Source organism: Cyprinodon tularosa, unplaced genomic scaffold, assembly GCF_016077235.1.
Source record: "Cyprinodon tularosa strain WSP-4 unplaced genomic scaffold, ASM1607723v1 ctg280, whole genome shotgun sequence".
NCBI classification, from domain to species: Eukaryota; Metazoa; Chordata; class Actinopteri; order Cyprinodontiformes; family Cyprinodontidae; genus Cyprinodon; species Cyprinodon tularosa.
This window is the reverse complement of record NW_024038986.1, coordinates 1,223,496-1,239,162: the sequence shown is the minus strand read 5'-3', so window position 1 is coordinate 1,239,162 and position 15,667 is coordinate 1,223,496. Positions and strand designations below refer to the sequence as shown.

The following is a 15,667-nucleotide window of genomic DNA, read 5'->3' as shown; positions in this document are numbered from 1 at the left end:
CAGCAGTCCAGTCCTGTTTCTCTTTAGCCCAGGCAAGACGCTTCTGACGCTGTCTGTGGTTCAAGAGTGGCTTGACACAAGGAATGCGACAGCAGAAACCCATGTCTTTCATACGTCTGTGTGTGGTGGTTCTTGAAGCACTCACTCCAGCTGCAGTCCACTCTTTGTGAATCTCCCCCACATTTTTGAATGGGTTTTGTTTCACAATCCTCTCCAGGGTGCGGTTATCTCTCTTGCTTGTACACTTTTTTCGACCACATCTTTTCCTTCCCTTCGCCTCTCTATTAATGTGCTTGGACACTGAGCTCTGTGAACAGCCAGCCTCTTTAGCGATGACCTTTTGTGTCTTGCCCTCCTTGTGCAAGGTGTCGATGGTCGTCTTTTGGACAACTGTCAAGTCAGCAGTCTTCCCCATGATTGTGTAGCCTATAGAACTAGACTGAAAGACCATTTAAAGGCTTTTGCAGGTGGTTTGAGTTAATTAGCTGATTAGAGTGTGGCACCAGGGGCCATCAATTTTGAACCTTTTCACAATATTCTAATTTTCTGATATGATGAATTTGAGATTTTCATTTGTTGTCATTTGTAATCATCAAAATTAAACAAAATAAACATCTGAAATATATGAATTTGTATGTAATGTATGAATATAATATACAAGTTTCACTTTTTAAATGGAATTACTGAAATCAATCTACTTTTTCATGATATTCTAATTTTATGACCAGCACCTGTATATATATATATATATATATATATATATATATATATATATATATATATATAGAGATTTTTATTTTTTATTTAAAAATTCCACATCTAACATGGATGCATAATCCATGCATAATCTTTTTATAGCAATATCCACCTGTATATTATATTTGGTGCATATTCAGCTGTAAATTTAGTTCATAACACTAGTGATCTATATACGGTATTATATTCATTATTTATAATGTAATTCATCTCTATACTTATTCATTAGAAACCCATGTCCTGTATTTATGGAACCATTATTTATCCTGCACTTGCTGCTATTGCACTTCTGGTTAGACCTAAACTGCATTTCGTTGCCTTGTACCTGTACCTGTGTAATGACTAGGGGTGTAAATCACATCCATCATGGCGATTCGATTCAGTATCGATTTCCTGACCCAACGATTCGATTATTTTCGATACTTAAGAATACACCACGATTCGATTCGATTAATCGATTAATCGGTTAATTTTTTTTTTATTATTATTATTATTTTTTTTTTACACCTTACAGGCTAAACAAAGTTTCAAGTTTGAAATAAATCAATGAAAGCTGTAATATCGTTATGCATTTTCTTTAGAAACAACAGCAAATAACAGAAGTAGAAAAGCTGCATCAAAAATACTGTAAAAATACTGCACAATATCAGTGTAATGAGTTCAATGCAATACCTCGGCTCCAAAGAAACTGTCCAACATATTTTTTTAGAATTTAATAAATATACTCAGGAAAGAGAGATGTTGTGTAGAGAGTTAGACAGGAATAAAAGTAAACTAGATATAAGGGAATTGTTTCAAAGGTCATCTGGGGATGTAGTTTTTGGTAGTATTTTTAATTTTCTAAGAAGAACGGGTATTTTAGGGAGAATATAATAGTTTGTCTGGTCCATACTCCATTCTGGAAGGTGGCGGTAATGCACCTATAAGTTGTTTGCCAACCGCCATTAAAAAAAAGAAGAAGAAGAAGGCTCCAGAGTGTTGACGTCACCGACCCCTTGAGAGACGCTCCGCTGCTCCTCTCCCAGATTGTAGCTGACCGCAAACAGTGCACCAGACAGGGGGGCGGCTTGTTTTGTTTTTATGACCGAAATTGCGGAAAACAACTCGTGAAGTTTGACCCGCTAGAAGAGCGAGGTGCGCGAGAACGCTGGGAGCCTTTTTCCAGCTGAATCTCCGCTCTTTTTGCCCCATTGTCCCTCCGTCGTCGGACTAAACTCGCCCCCACTTCCTCGCCGCCTCGGCCGTATCTAGACCCACAGTGTGTAGCTCAGACCACGCTGCAATATTGAGCATAATTTAAAAATGTCTGTGTGAAGCTTGCTGCAACAAACTGCTGTAAGAGTATAACCAGGAAGCGCGGTAGGAGGGCAAAATAAGTTTAGCGGCACCGCAGGGAGGGAGGAGAGTTACGCCCAGGAGAAAATGGATAAAAATAGACCGGAGGGAAAAAAAAAAAACATTAATCGATTATCTTGCGGACGTGTCGATGCATCGGATCGTCGGCTTTTGGATCGATGCATCGATACAAAACGATTATTATTTACACCCCTAGTAATGACAATAAAGTTGAATCTAATCTAATCTAATAACAACCTAAATTTATTTGAGTGTTAAATTGCGTTTAAAGTAACAGATTATAATTAAAAATGTCGCCGGACCTTTAGTGGTTGTTGATTTTCTTTATTCGGACCCCGCTGATTTTTAATTGGTTACCCCTGTCCTAGTAGATGAATTAAAAAATTATTTTTAATCCCTTATCGGACAGACTATTATTTGTTTGGGAATATTCTCATTTTCTGTTAAACGTAATGTACTGTTTTATTTAAAGGTGAGCTGCAATCAATGACAATTATCCCTCAAAGTGTAATAAATCTTTATAACAAATACTAATTAACTTTACATATATAACTACAGATATTCATAAATAAAAAAAAGCTGAGCATAATCAGAAAAATGAGCTCTCTTTCTGCATTTTTTTCAGTCCCCCACACAAACAGAAGCTGGCTGACATTTTTTCTGTTGAAATGCAAATATCAGAGATGATAGGAGGGGTGGTTTCCTGTCAAGAGTCATAGCTGCACCAGAGCAAATATGGCAGACTTGATTCTCCGCAGTCATGCATTCCTGGGACAAAAGTGCCACATTCTGCGACAAATGGCTAAATGAGAAAGAGACAGACAATGCTTGGAGAGTGGAGGGCGGCTCTGCGCCTGTCACTCCATCTCCTCACAGGAGAGATGTGACCCAAACCTCCATTTACACAAGGAGGTGAGGAGAATTAATATTGATTTAAAAACAATAGAGCGTGTTTATAAAGTAATCAGACTTTGTTCCCATTAACGCTGGAAAAAAATTTGAAAATAGTGGGCGAGTCTGACACTTGCAGGAAAAAAAGTGACACTTTAAATCTAGTTATCCGGATAAGTTGTGAGAAGATGATTTATAAGCTCCTACTTTTAGTCCAATAAAGTTGCAATATTAACTATAAACGCCTCAGACAGTTTGTTTTAAAATGCAGACGCAGTTGAAAAGCACAGCGTGTCCTCCTATCAAATATCAAAGCAGAGGAAAATGGCGAGGATTGGGCAACTGTAGGTAATTTTACATTTCCCGCAGCGCTAAAAAATAAATAAATATACAACGCACGTCACCCGAGGCGAGTTAAAAGGAACAACTCAGCCGTTAAGTGCTCGCAAACTGTAACTACACATTTAACAACTGCAAATAACAAAACATGTCCCGATTAGTGTCGGAAAACAGGAACAATAACAATGAACCGCTTTATGGAGCTCCTGACATGCGCTACCTGTGAGGCTGTGAGCGACACGGACTCTCCTTTCCATGCTGCTTAGACGATAAACTGTTTTTTTCTTTATTGGCTTTTTTAAATATTTTTTTTAATGGCTGTTGTCTGGATACACTGTGACTGAAGATGCGGCGCGAGACGTTCCGCGCGACGCGACCGCCGCTGTGTTCCAGGGAGCACGCGCAGCGCAGGGAGTCAGGGCGCGCGGTACTCACCGGTCCGCAGTGCATCGGACTCCCGGCGGCAGAGAGCAGACAGCTTTTCCGCTATTGTTTGGGTCTGCGGGGAGCTGGAAGCAGCCATTTTGCCCCCATATGCACCGCGAAGCTAAGGCGTGACCAATCGAGAGGAGGCGGAGGAGTGGATAAATGCAGCGAGTGCCACATCAACCATGGGCATCCGGGGGACACTCTCACACACACACCCTCTCTTTAAAGGGATTATTTACTCACCTCACACTCAGCCCAACTCTATGGGGTGCCGTTAATAAAGTTACAGTCAAAAATGAAGAGCAAATTTTTTCAGTTATTTAGAGTGTTGTAAAGGACAAAAAAAAGGGTGCGTTTTTCCAAGTCATTGTTTCACTATGTCATTCATACATTTATTACGACGGAGTATAAGGGCCAGGACAGATTTTTTATCTTAAGAATAAAGTCGAAATATAATGAGGAGAAAGTCAAAAAATTATAAGAATAAAGTCCTAAAATTATGAGAATAAAGTCACAAAGAGAATAGTCATAAAATTACAAGAATAAAGTCATAAACTTATGAGAATAAAGTCACAAAAATAGAAGAGTAGTCATAAAATTACAAGAATAAAGTCTTAGAATTATGAGAATAAAGTCATAAAGTACAAGAATAAAGTTGCAACTAGCATAGTCATAAAATTACGAGAAAAAAGTCCTAAAATTTGGAGAATAAAGTCACAAAGAGAATTGTCATACAATTACGACAATAAAGTCGTAAAATTACAAAAATAGTGATAAAATTATGAGAATAAAGTCCTAAAATTGTCAGAATAAAGTCCTAAAATTATGAGAATAAAGTCACAAACAGAATAGTCATAAAATTACAAGAATAAAGTCATAATATTTACGGGAATAAAGTCGTAAAATTATAAGAATAGTCCTAAAATTACGAGAATAATGTTCTAAAATAATGAGAATGAAGTCATAAAATTACAAGAATAAAGTCCTAGAATTAGGAAAATAAAGTCACAAAGAGAATAGTCATAAAATTACAAGAATAAAGTCATAAACTTACGAGAATAAAGTCACAAAAATAGAAGAGTAGTCATAAAAATACAAGAATAAATTCGTGAAATTATGGAATAGTCATAAAATTACGAGAATAAAGTCGTAAAATTACAAGAATATGAGAATAAAGTTTTATTTTATGACAAAACTCACAAGAAGCACTTTTTTTTCCCAAAATGAGGAATGTTGACCATTATGTGAAGTTACACTTTGGCATCAGTTTGAAAAATATGGAAATTGTTTAGCACAGCAGCATCAAATTAGGCAGCAGGTCAAAGTGGACCCAGGTTGCTGATTGGTGGAGCTGGTTGGCCATCATATGCTGTCAGAGCTTAAAACTTTCTTTCTGAAACGGGTTGTGGTATGATGTGGTATGAGTTCATTCTTGTTATTTTTCAACTTTTTTCTCATATTATAACTTTATTCTCAAAATAAAAAAATCTCTATCCTGGCCCTAATACTCCGCCATACAATTCTAAATATCAAAGTTCCAAAATAAATATTTAGATTGCCAGTGAACTATTTTGTCAGCAAGTATTTATTTTACAAACCAAACATTTATTTCACAAGCTAAATATTACATTTGTAAGCTAAATATTTATTTCACAAATTAAAAAAACTTTGTCTGCAAACTAAATATTTAGTTTAGAGCTTGATTGATTTACTTTATTGTTATTACAAATTAGATTGATCTCAAAAACTAAATGTTTAGTTTACAAGCATTTGGTTTTGTGTCACATTGTCCAAAGATGCCCGAGGTTCACAGGCTTTTGTTTTGGAAGTCCAATTCCGCTTATTAGCAAATTTCATTTGCACATTAGCTAAACATTTAGCTAGCTTGGTGCTAGCTAATGTTTATTTCAATTTAAATATTTATTTTGTTAACTTAATATTTAGTTTACAGACAAAACATTTAGCTCCAAGCAAAACATTTAGTTTGAAGCTATATATTAATTTCACAATAAATAGCTAATTTGCACTCTAAATATTTAGTTAAACAAAATACATATTTCATTTTTTAAATAAATCTTTAGCTGGTCATTTTAAATATTAATTTTGGAACTGTGATATTTCTAATGTATGAATGACAGTGCAATGATGGTAAACATCTGACAACATGCTAAATAACCATAAATATTGCTCTTAGTTTTCACTGTATAACTTTTCAATTGGCACACCATACACTGTTACTCATGCAGTGCCATTTTTATTCTCTTACATTAGGAGTTCCTGGCATTATTACAGGGTTACAAGTTCAAACTCCAATCACTATCTCACCACAGATAACAACTGTGAAATCCATCAGAAACACACAAAATAAACAACCACAGGAATGTTTCAAATGCTCCTGTTAAATCCACCCTTCTCTGCAGAATTAGTGTGGTTCACCTAAACTGGGGCGGTTTCTGCTTTCTGGGTATTATAGGACATTTTCCAAAGTTTAATGTTCGCTTAATTTTTCCACACAGTTTTGACGTATTTGTAATAGTTATCCCGTTGGAACATCATTTATGTTTCTCTGTTTTTTAACCGTTTAGCTGTTGGATTGAACAGATTCCTGGATACTGATAAAGGGAGGAACGTCGCCTTGTTGAGCCTTTTCCCAAAACATAACAGGAACCCATTTCTCTGAGCTAGAATCGAAATAATTAATTTTAACATGTTTGACACCTGGCAAAGCCATTGCCAGCTCCAAAATAAAGTTGAATAACAAGGGAAGCCATTACTTTTGATTTTTCATGAGCAGAAATGGAAGAAGAAGCATTTTTTGATAGTAAATAAAGCCTGAAAGACGTTGTTGGGGTAATGGACGTTTACCCACTTAACCAACAGCTGGAACATCAGCATGGGAGGAAAACAGTTTGTGATGATGATTAGAGCTAATAATACGTATTTTAGGACGGATGCGAACACCAATTTATCTTGGACGTTTGTTTAACCAATCTTCCATACGGACGGTTCTATTAATTATTATATCATTAATTTTTATAAATAATAAAAAAGACAAACTAATAAAAATGGCTTTTGGTTCACTTTAAATATGAATGATTAACTTCTGCCCTGTTTTTGGTTTCATTCTTGTGTTCGTTGCCCCTATAGAAAAAAAAAACTTTTTCCATTTACATGATAAAAAAAAATGACACAACAATAGCAAATCTCTTACAACAACAAAAAGAAACATTGATTAACAAAAAACAAAACATGAACCATGGATACCAAATGGAAGAAGCAGCAATGCATGTGTTTCATATGATCTCACAGCATGGCTGTTAAATGCATTAATGAACTGGTGAAGTCATGCACCTATCGGCTCTCTATATGCAATTATGAGAACCGTCATACAACGAGACGCAAGTTTTAGGTTTGATATTAATGCTTTACAAATGAAGCATCACTCCTCTTTGGGCGGGCAGAGCAGACCGAGAGCAAAAGCCAGTGAAAGTTTGAAAAGCTTCTTCTTTCTCGCTGTATGCTAGCTATCCTTGGTTGTGCTAAAAACAAATGGATTGGGTATAAAATAAAACATGTAGGGATTGAAAAATGAAAACAATGGGTAATAAATCAGTTTAATACTCATTCTTGCCATTAGGAGACAATATAGCTAGTAAACTTTTATTTCGGCCCAACAGCTGTGTGACATGGTCCACATCACACATCCAAATGCCCAAAACAGCAAAATGGCCTTTTCAAGACAAACAATGTCAGATTCAAAAACTTTTCATTTAACTTTAGAAGTAAGACAATGGATTTTAAATTGTGCTCTCAACCAACCCGCAGCATGATGCTGCCCCTACCATGCTTAACAGCCAGGAACATTTTTAGGTTTCGGACTATTTGTGACTCAAAACTAACAACTCAATATTTCTTCGTCTGACAGGAAAACTTCTTGCCTCCAAAAAGTATTTTGCTTGTAAAGGTAAAGATTATAATCAAGCACAAAGGTTTCAGAAGCAAGGGAACATTTCCTGTCAGTCCATAGCAACTCAAACATGGCAGTTTTAAAGCATTAATCTGGGTAGAGGATTTCTTTGAACAAGGAAACTACTGTCCAAACATGGTTAAGACAGCTGGTTGATATTTGGTAACATTGGTTCCAAAAGGACAATAATTCAAAACAAAAGCCAAAACTGTTTTTTTATAGAACAAATTAAGCTCCTTGAAGGGTTTCCTCTAAGCCCTGTTTGCTACCCGATTGGATAATCTTTGATTATTTCCAACATCCACATCAAATGGCCAAGAAACTAATGACGTCTATCAACCAAGCAAAAAAAAAAAAAAGACCAGGCAAAATGATCCCTTCCATATATTAATAAAGGAGACTCACCATCACGGTCCTCCAGTCTTTTCTTTTTCTTCCTGCGTCGATGATATCCTGAACTCAGGTCAACAGAGTCAGAGGGGTGGGGGCTCTTTTCACTCGTCTCCCCTTCAAGCTTAACCTTAATAATTCCTCCGTCCCCAGAGTCCCCCTCATCGCAATCCTCAACTTCGTCTTCCTCCGAAGAGCTGCCGAGACTGCGAGGGGGATCTGTAGTCATCAGGTCTGGCCTGCTGGAGAACAACTCCCTCAAAATGTGGATAGGTGAGATGGTAACGTCCCAATTAGTGATCCCAAAGTCCCGCAGGTGAGCCCGAGCGTGACTGGACAGGCCGGCCCGTGTGTCGAAGCCGGCGCTGCAGAACTCGCAGTGCATCAAGCTGAATGTGTCGGGGTCAAAGTTGGCAACTAAGGACGGAAAAGAAGGCAAGGTCTCAGGAAACTGTTTCAGAGAGGTTCCAAATAGTAACAGTGGAATTAAGAAAAAAAGTTTTACACCACAAGGGAAACTACAAAATAAAATAAACCTACAGTTTGTTTTAAGTTGCCTCTCTTAATAAAGATCTTTATTCGTTATTGTGACTTTTTACATCACAATGCGACCAGTCCTCTGCATTAAACCAATCCTTTTGGGGAGTAGTTGGCTGCAATTGAGGAGCCTTGTTTGATAAGCATCTCACTGAAATTAGTTTTTGGAACTTGGGATGTCTGGGTACGGAATCCCAATAGACATGTCATGAGTTTCATATCCAAGAACATGCAGTCTTCTTCGGATGCAAATATCATTCCTCTAATGTCAGAGTTGTGATGCATTTAATGAAAGGTGCTTTCTCAAAAGGGATTGTCCAAATAAACATCACTGATTCCCCGTCATCACTAATGATGAAAGCTATGTTAGAGTGGGTGTTGTCCTTTGTCTAGGTGGGAAGTTTAACAAACAGGAACGGCTACCAGGTATTCCTGTGAGTCTATCGGCTATTTAGGGAATCCTGCTCATCCTTTCTTTAGCTATGGTTATGATGGAAGTAGAAAAAAAAGGGAGTGGAAGACAAACCAAGGGTCTAATTTATAAAACATTGTGTGAAATCCAAATTAAAAGTGTTTGTACATCAAACACCCAGGAATGAAGTAGACAAAAAAAACTGATTTGTCAAACCAAATTATGCGTACCTTGTACAGATGGGTCAGAGTCATTTTTTAAAGTTCACAACCTTTGCATGGAAGTTGGCGTACACAAACAAAAAATATCACCTTGAATGTAAATGTCAATGATAGGACTAAAAAATAGGGCAGAGTTCAGACATAGTTGTTTGTTGTCCAACCAGCCACCAAATGCCTTTATAACAAGAGGGTCTTACCATGACAAAGCTCCTATAATGCATCAAAGTACAACTAGTATGTTCAGTTGGCAATCTATTAAAACAATTTAAAATATCTTTACCATCAAAAGTTGCCAATGTGTTGTTTAAAGAATTCTAAACAAAAAAGTAGAAAATGTTCATCACATGACAGTCCCACTCTAGAAGATATTTTAGTCCCTCTGGCGTAATTAAGGTTTTCCCCAGGGTTCCTTTGCCTGTAGGACCTTTGTGTTAAACCTCCAAAGAGGGATTCCCAGGAGGCAGCCTAATTATCTGAACATCACAGCGGGATCTTTGTGATACCTCAGTGCAACTGCTTTATTATGAGCCACTTTCAGGTGACTTAACACCATACCTTATCTCTAATGCTATATTCACACCTAAAGCAGCAGAGGCAGCAGAAGCAGATACTTTACATGTAAAGTCAATGGTTGACGCACTCTGAAATAGTTTGGACCAAATGTACTCTCAAAGTGTTACTTTAACACTGCAATATTTACTGTGTGCCTACAGTTTGGATTACGTACATAGAAAACTCAAACATCTACTTCCAGCCACCGCGAACAGTAGCGGCAACCCGCGAAGAGGCAACCAGGCCAGAGGCTGCTGTTGAACGAGATTCCTAGTGACAGAGCACCGGCGGTGTACAGGGGTCTGAGCGGCTCTGACAGCAAAAATAATATTTGAGTGCAGGATCGTAATCTTGATGAACTGACTGCACAGATTAAGTTTTCAGGTGGACTTTCTTACTTAATAGCAAATATAGCTGCCATTGTTACAGGCAAAGAAAGGATAGGGTAGCTCCACCCAATGTGCATCAGACCCAATGTGCAAAGATGCTTCAGCTGCACGTCAGAACTAAACTTGTACAAGCATCAAAAATGAAGCAGAACGCACATTTTTTCTGCTCCTGCTGCTTGCGGTGTGAACGTAGCATAAGGATGAGTCAAGCAACCTTGTGTAGGAGACTCATTTTAGCCGCCTCAATTAAAGATCTTGTTTTTTCGGTCTAATTGCATATCCTTTCAGCCAGTTCTGTCCAAGATCAAAATTTTCTCTTGAATAAAATAAAAGCTGCCACACCACAAAGCTGGCTATGTATTAAGCCAACTGGTGCCTACTTTGCTGCTCTCAGTAGGCGGTCCAGTGTTGCAACTTTCTTGCTTTGCGTATTTCTTGCTATATTTGGGGACTTTTCATTCCTCTTTAGTAAGTTGTTCTCAAAAAAGAAACTAGAGACAAGTTTAGTGACTTTTCTCAGGGTTTTTGGTAAGTTTAGCGACTTCACATTAAAGCAGCAATTGTTCCAACATTAATGTCTCGCCACAGCAACTAGATCTGCTTTTTAATGTTTAACAAACTCCTAGAGGAAACCCTGAAATGTGTACTTCTTTTTTTGCATGAGGTATGTCAGTAAAGCAGATGGTACACTATATTGCCAAAAGTATTTGCTCACCTGCCTTGACTCACATATGAGCTTAAGTGACATCCCGTTCCTAATCCATAGGGTTCAATATGACGTCGGTCCACCCTTTGCAGCTAGAACAGCTTCAACTCTTCTGGGAAGGCTGTCCACAAGGTTTAGGAGTGTGTTTATGGGAATTTTTGACCATTCTTCCAGAAGCGCATTTGTGAGGTCGCACACTGATGTTGGACGAGAAGGCCTGGCTCTCAGTCTCCGCTCTAATTCATCCCAAAGGTGTTCTATCGGGTTGAGGTCAGGACTCTGTGCAGGCCAGTCAAGTTCATCCACACCAGACTCTGTCATCCATGTCTTTATGGACCTTGCTTTGTGCACTGGTGCACAGTCATGTTGGAAGAGGAAGGGGCCAGCTCCAAACTGTTCCCACAAAGTTGGGAGCATGGAATTGTCCAAAATGTCTTGGTATGCTGAAGCATTCAGAGTTCCTTTCACTGGAACTAAGGGGCCAAGCCCAGCTCCTGAAAAACAACCCCACACCATAATCCCCCCTCCACCAAACTTTACACTTGGCACAATGCAGTCAGACAAGTACCGTTCTCCTGGCAACCGCCAAACCCAGACCCGTCCATCAGATTGCCAGATGGAGAAGCGCGATTCGTCACTCCAGAGAACGCGTCTCCACTGCTCTAGAGTCCAGTGGCGGCGTGCTTTACACCACCGCATCCGACGCTTTGCATTGCACTTGGTGATGTATGGCTTGGATGCAGCTGCTCGACCATGGAAACCCATTCCATGAAGCTCTCTGCGCACTGTTCTTGAGCTAATCTGAAGGCCACATGAAGTTTGGAGGTCTGTAGTGATTGACTCTGCAGAAAGTTGGCGACCTCTTCGCACTATGCGCGTCAGCATCCGCTGACCCCGCTCCGTCAGTTTACGTGGCCTACCACTTCGTGGCTGAGTTGCTGTCGTTCCCAAACACTTCCATTTTCTTATAATACAGCTGACAGTTGACTGTGGAATATTTAGGAGCGAGGAAATTTCACGACTGGATTTGTTGCACAGGTGGCATCCTATCACAGTTCCACGCTGGAATTCACTGAGCTCCTGAGAGCGACCCATTCTTTCACAAATGTTTGTAAAAACAGTCTGCATGCCTAGGTGCTTGAATTTATACACCTGTGGCCATGGAAGTGATTGGAACACCTGATTCCAATAATTTGGATGGGTGAGCAAATACTTTTGGCAATATAGTGTATGTAACCATCACGCGGGACACATCAGCTTAAAGAATGTGGACACATGTGACCCTGATCAGACCTAATTGTGGTTTGTGCTACAATAACAGTTCACTCAAGTTCTGTTCAACTAACAATGACGTTTATGACAAGATTTTCCTAATTAACAGCTTCGGAAAAGGAGGCAACAAATAAGTTTTGCCAACATTATGGTAACTAATGCTATCCTTTTCTTAGCATGTCGGATATATTTTATGAACTAAAGTTGCATTTATTCTAAAAGCAATAAAGCAAGAACTCAGAAGTTTCATCGAATCTTGTTCACTCTCTCAAAAACGTGGTGCAAATTAAACAAACATGCTTCACGTATCTTCCTTCTCATATTTTTTTGAAACACTTATCTTTTTATTTCTTAAATTATATCAGAGATATAATTAGCGTTGGAGAAGAAGCTATCCAGACTACCCTGGTCCCTTTGGTAAAAAGTAACCCCCACTAAACAACTTCCTATATTTGATGGATAATCAATACCAGGAAGTCCCATTAGATAAAGTCTTTCATCAGTTTGTGAACTCAAATTTAAGGGGTGATGTAACTTGACAAGTAATCAAAAACACATCATCAAGTCCACCTTTAAATAATCAAAGTCTGAACTTCAAACTGAAGAAGAATCTGTGGAATGACTTCAAACAGGCTGATAAAGCAATCACACAAAGAAGAGTAAACCAAAAGTCAATCACGGGTATTACACACGGTGGAGGGCATTTGTTGTGACATTCAGTCTTTCACCAAAGGCCAGGTTGGTTTTGGTTGCTGTATTTGCCAAACAGGGACTTCAGATATTCCAGGAAATGGTCAGTGTTGATGTTGTAAGTCTCTCTGTGTGTTATTTTGCCAATAAAGAACAGTTCAAGTGCATCATCGATGAGCCAAAATGTTTCTTGTACGCGTCGTCTTCCGCTTCATCCGGGGTCGGCTCCTGGGGGCAGAGACTCCCAGACTTCCCTTTCCCCAGACTCTGAGGCGCTCCCATGCAGCCAGAGTTTCCTGGTTCATCCCCTGAACCTCCTTCCAGTGGAACATGCCTAGCTATGGCGAATTCAAAAAAGATGACTGAGCCTCCTCCACTATCACTGTCGATGTGGAGGAGAAACGGCTCTGGTACGGGTCTCTTCCGGATGACCCGGCTCCTCATCCTATCTCTGAAGGAGAAACCATCCACCATGCGGGGAAAGCACATTTCAACCTCTTGTTTCCAGGATTTCATTTTTTCGTACATGATTCAGATTCCATGACCACAGATAAGGGCGGGAACAAACACAGACCAGTAAATCGAGAGCTTTGCCTTTTCATGCCTTTTCTTTGCCCTTTGTCTCCTCACAACAGCATTGTCATTATAGTAGAAGCAGATCCATCTACTTTCATTTTGAATTGAAAAACCTTCATGGATGGAAAGTGAAACATCTTCAAACTTGGTCACAAAGTCCAGTGGATTGTTTTTTAACTTTTTTTTAAATGACTATGACCTGGATGACTGAGAATCTTCACCAGCACATCTCTCTCGTGAACAGGACCCCAAGACAAAATGAGGAATATATATATCTACGCCTTTAAAGAGGATTTTAACCTCTGACCAAAATATGATCTACAATTCAGTTCATTACTTTGGACTGCCAGCTTTTAAATTCATTATTATACATGATTTGGTAGACTTTTACTCCAAACCTGTTCCAATGCTTGGTTAGTGCTACAGGTTACCAAAACCCAGTTATTTGTTTGAACTCAAAGACCAACTCTGGCCCTTCCAACTTAAACCAGTGCTGTCCCATATCCCATTTGATTTGGGCTAAAAAGAAGAAGTCAGCAGCTAGAAGTAGAGATAAACCAATAAAATCCATCGGCCTCGCTAATATTTTGGGCCAATATTAGGGGCTCTTTGTTGAATCGACGTTGGCTGTTAACTGCATGTTTTCCATTCAGCAGACACACCTTGAAATCAAGCGAAGCACATTTATAGCCTCTCTCCATTTCCTATCCATTGTTAATGTTTGTAATGTAAGCATTGTCCTGTTATGTTCTGTGCTACTGCTCAGACTTTGGTCAGATTTCTGTTAAAAGGGCAAACGCATGATAAGTACTCATGATAGCAGCTTTATTTAAACACACGTACACAAGCAATTCCTCCTGCGCATTATGAATGTTTTATGTGTACAGTTCCATACATTTTTTCAGGATTTTTTCACTTATCCTTTTTCTCTAGCCCACTGATCGACCATATCTTCTTCCTCTAAGGTTAATAACCAACTCAATGATAAAGGATTGTCCTTTTCATTTAGCTTCCAGGTCTGATTGGGAAAGAGTCTCAGTTATTTGGTTTATTTTAAAGTGCTGATCAAGGACATGTCGATGCATGATGTTTAGCAATAGCTTGCATAAATCAACATCATTTTCTATCTATAGCTTATTATTGTTTTGTTAAGGCAAGGAATCTAATTTAATGAATCTTGTGCAATGGAATTTCGGAAAATAAAGTTTATGAAACATAAGTCGCTCACCTAAATTTCAACTCAATTCAAAAACACTGTATTAATCCTCAAGGAAAAATTCATAATTATGACTGGAAACAGCTACAATTTTTCTTTGAATAGTTCTTTTGCCGTCGTTTAAATGGAGACTTGTGTAAAATGTTTTCCTCATTTTGACATTTTTATCATGTAAAGGTGGAAATAGAAAGAAAAAAAAATCAGCCTCCTAGAAATATTGGCAGCATTTATCGAGGATTGCTTACAAATATATGATTTATGTTGAAGTAAAGCCATGTCCCGCATGTCACACAGGAACATTCACAGTAGGCTACATTCACACTGCAGGCCTTGATGCTCAATTCCGATTTTTCTTTTAAATCCGATTCTTTTTTACGTTGCCGTTCATGTTTCCAAATATATGTGACTTGTATGTGATCTCCTGTGTGAACTGTAGTCATACAACGCAAGTGTCCCGCATGCGCAGCAGAGGATGCAATGACATCACAGGCCAGCGTGCTCTGTGTTTATGGAAGTAAATATGGATGGTAGTGCCGGAGAGCATCTAGCGATCTTTCCCAACCATAAAAACACAAGCTCTTCAAAATGGTTAAACATAAATACAGCTTTCCGCATCATCGTCTGTCATGGTTGTTGTTTTTCTTGCTGCTTCTTCATAGCAAGACCCAGAATAGGGACCTTTGTCGGGTATAAATGTTGTTCAGATCGGATGAATGCGATCTGAACGTTCCCACATAGGTCGCATTTGAAGAGATCAAATCTGCATCGAATTTAGGACCACATAGCCAAGTGGCCTGGGTCGCATTGGAAAAAATCGGATCTGTGTTGTTCAGACTGCCATGAAAAGATCGGATCCAGCTCGCATATGGGCCAAAAAAATCGAATTTTAGTCACTTCAGGCTGCAGTGTGAACGTAGCCATATTAAAACAAGATGTTGCGATTTTCGTTCCATTCTTGTTGTAAGCAA

The 15,667-nt window shown here is 38.8% G+C and overlaps 1 protein-coding gene across 6 annotated transcripts in view; it reads right to left on the bottom strand.

The window, feature by feature from the left end:
* si:ch211-194b1.1 (protein Wiz) overlaps positions 1-15,667 on the bottom strand; it is a 46,514-nt gene that overhangs the window by 28,763 nt on the left and 2,084 nt on the right. For 4 of the 6 annotated variants that reach the window (XR_005281246.1, XM_038290428.1, XM_038290429.1 and 1 more), the window contains exon 2: positions 8,144-8,545. Coding sequence is in view for 5 of the 6 variants with exons in the window: in XM_038290428.1 (XP_038146356.1) it covers positions 8,144-8,545 (402 nt within the window). In the remaining variant the exon portion in view is untranslated. Of the gene's footprint in view, positions 1-3,562; positions 3,746-3,777; positions 3,961-8,143; positions 8,546-15,667 lie in introns of those variants that run through there. The other 2 variants (XM_038290432.1, XM_038290433.1) reach the window with 2 other exon arrangements.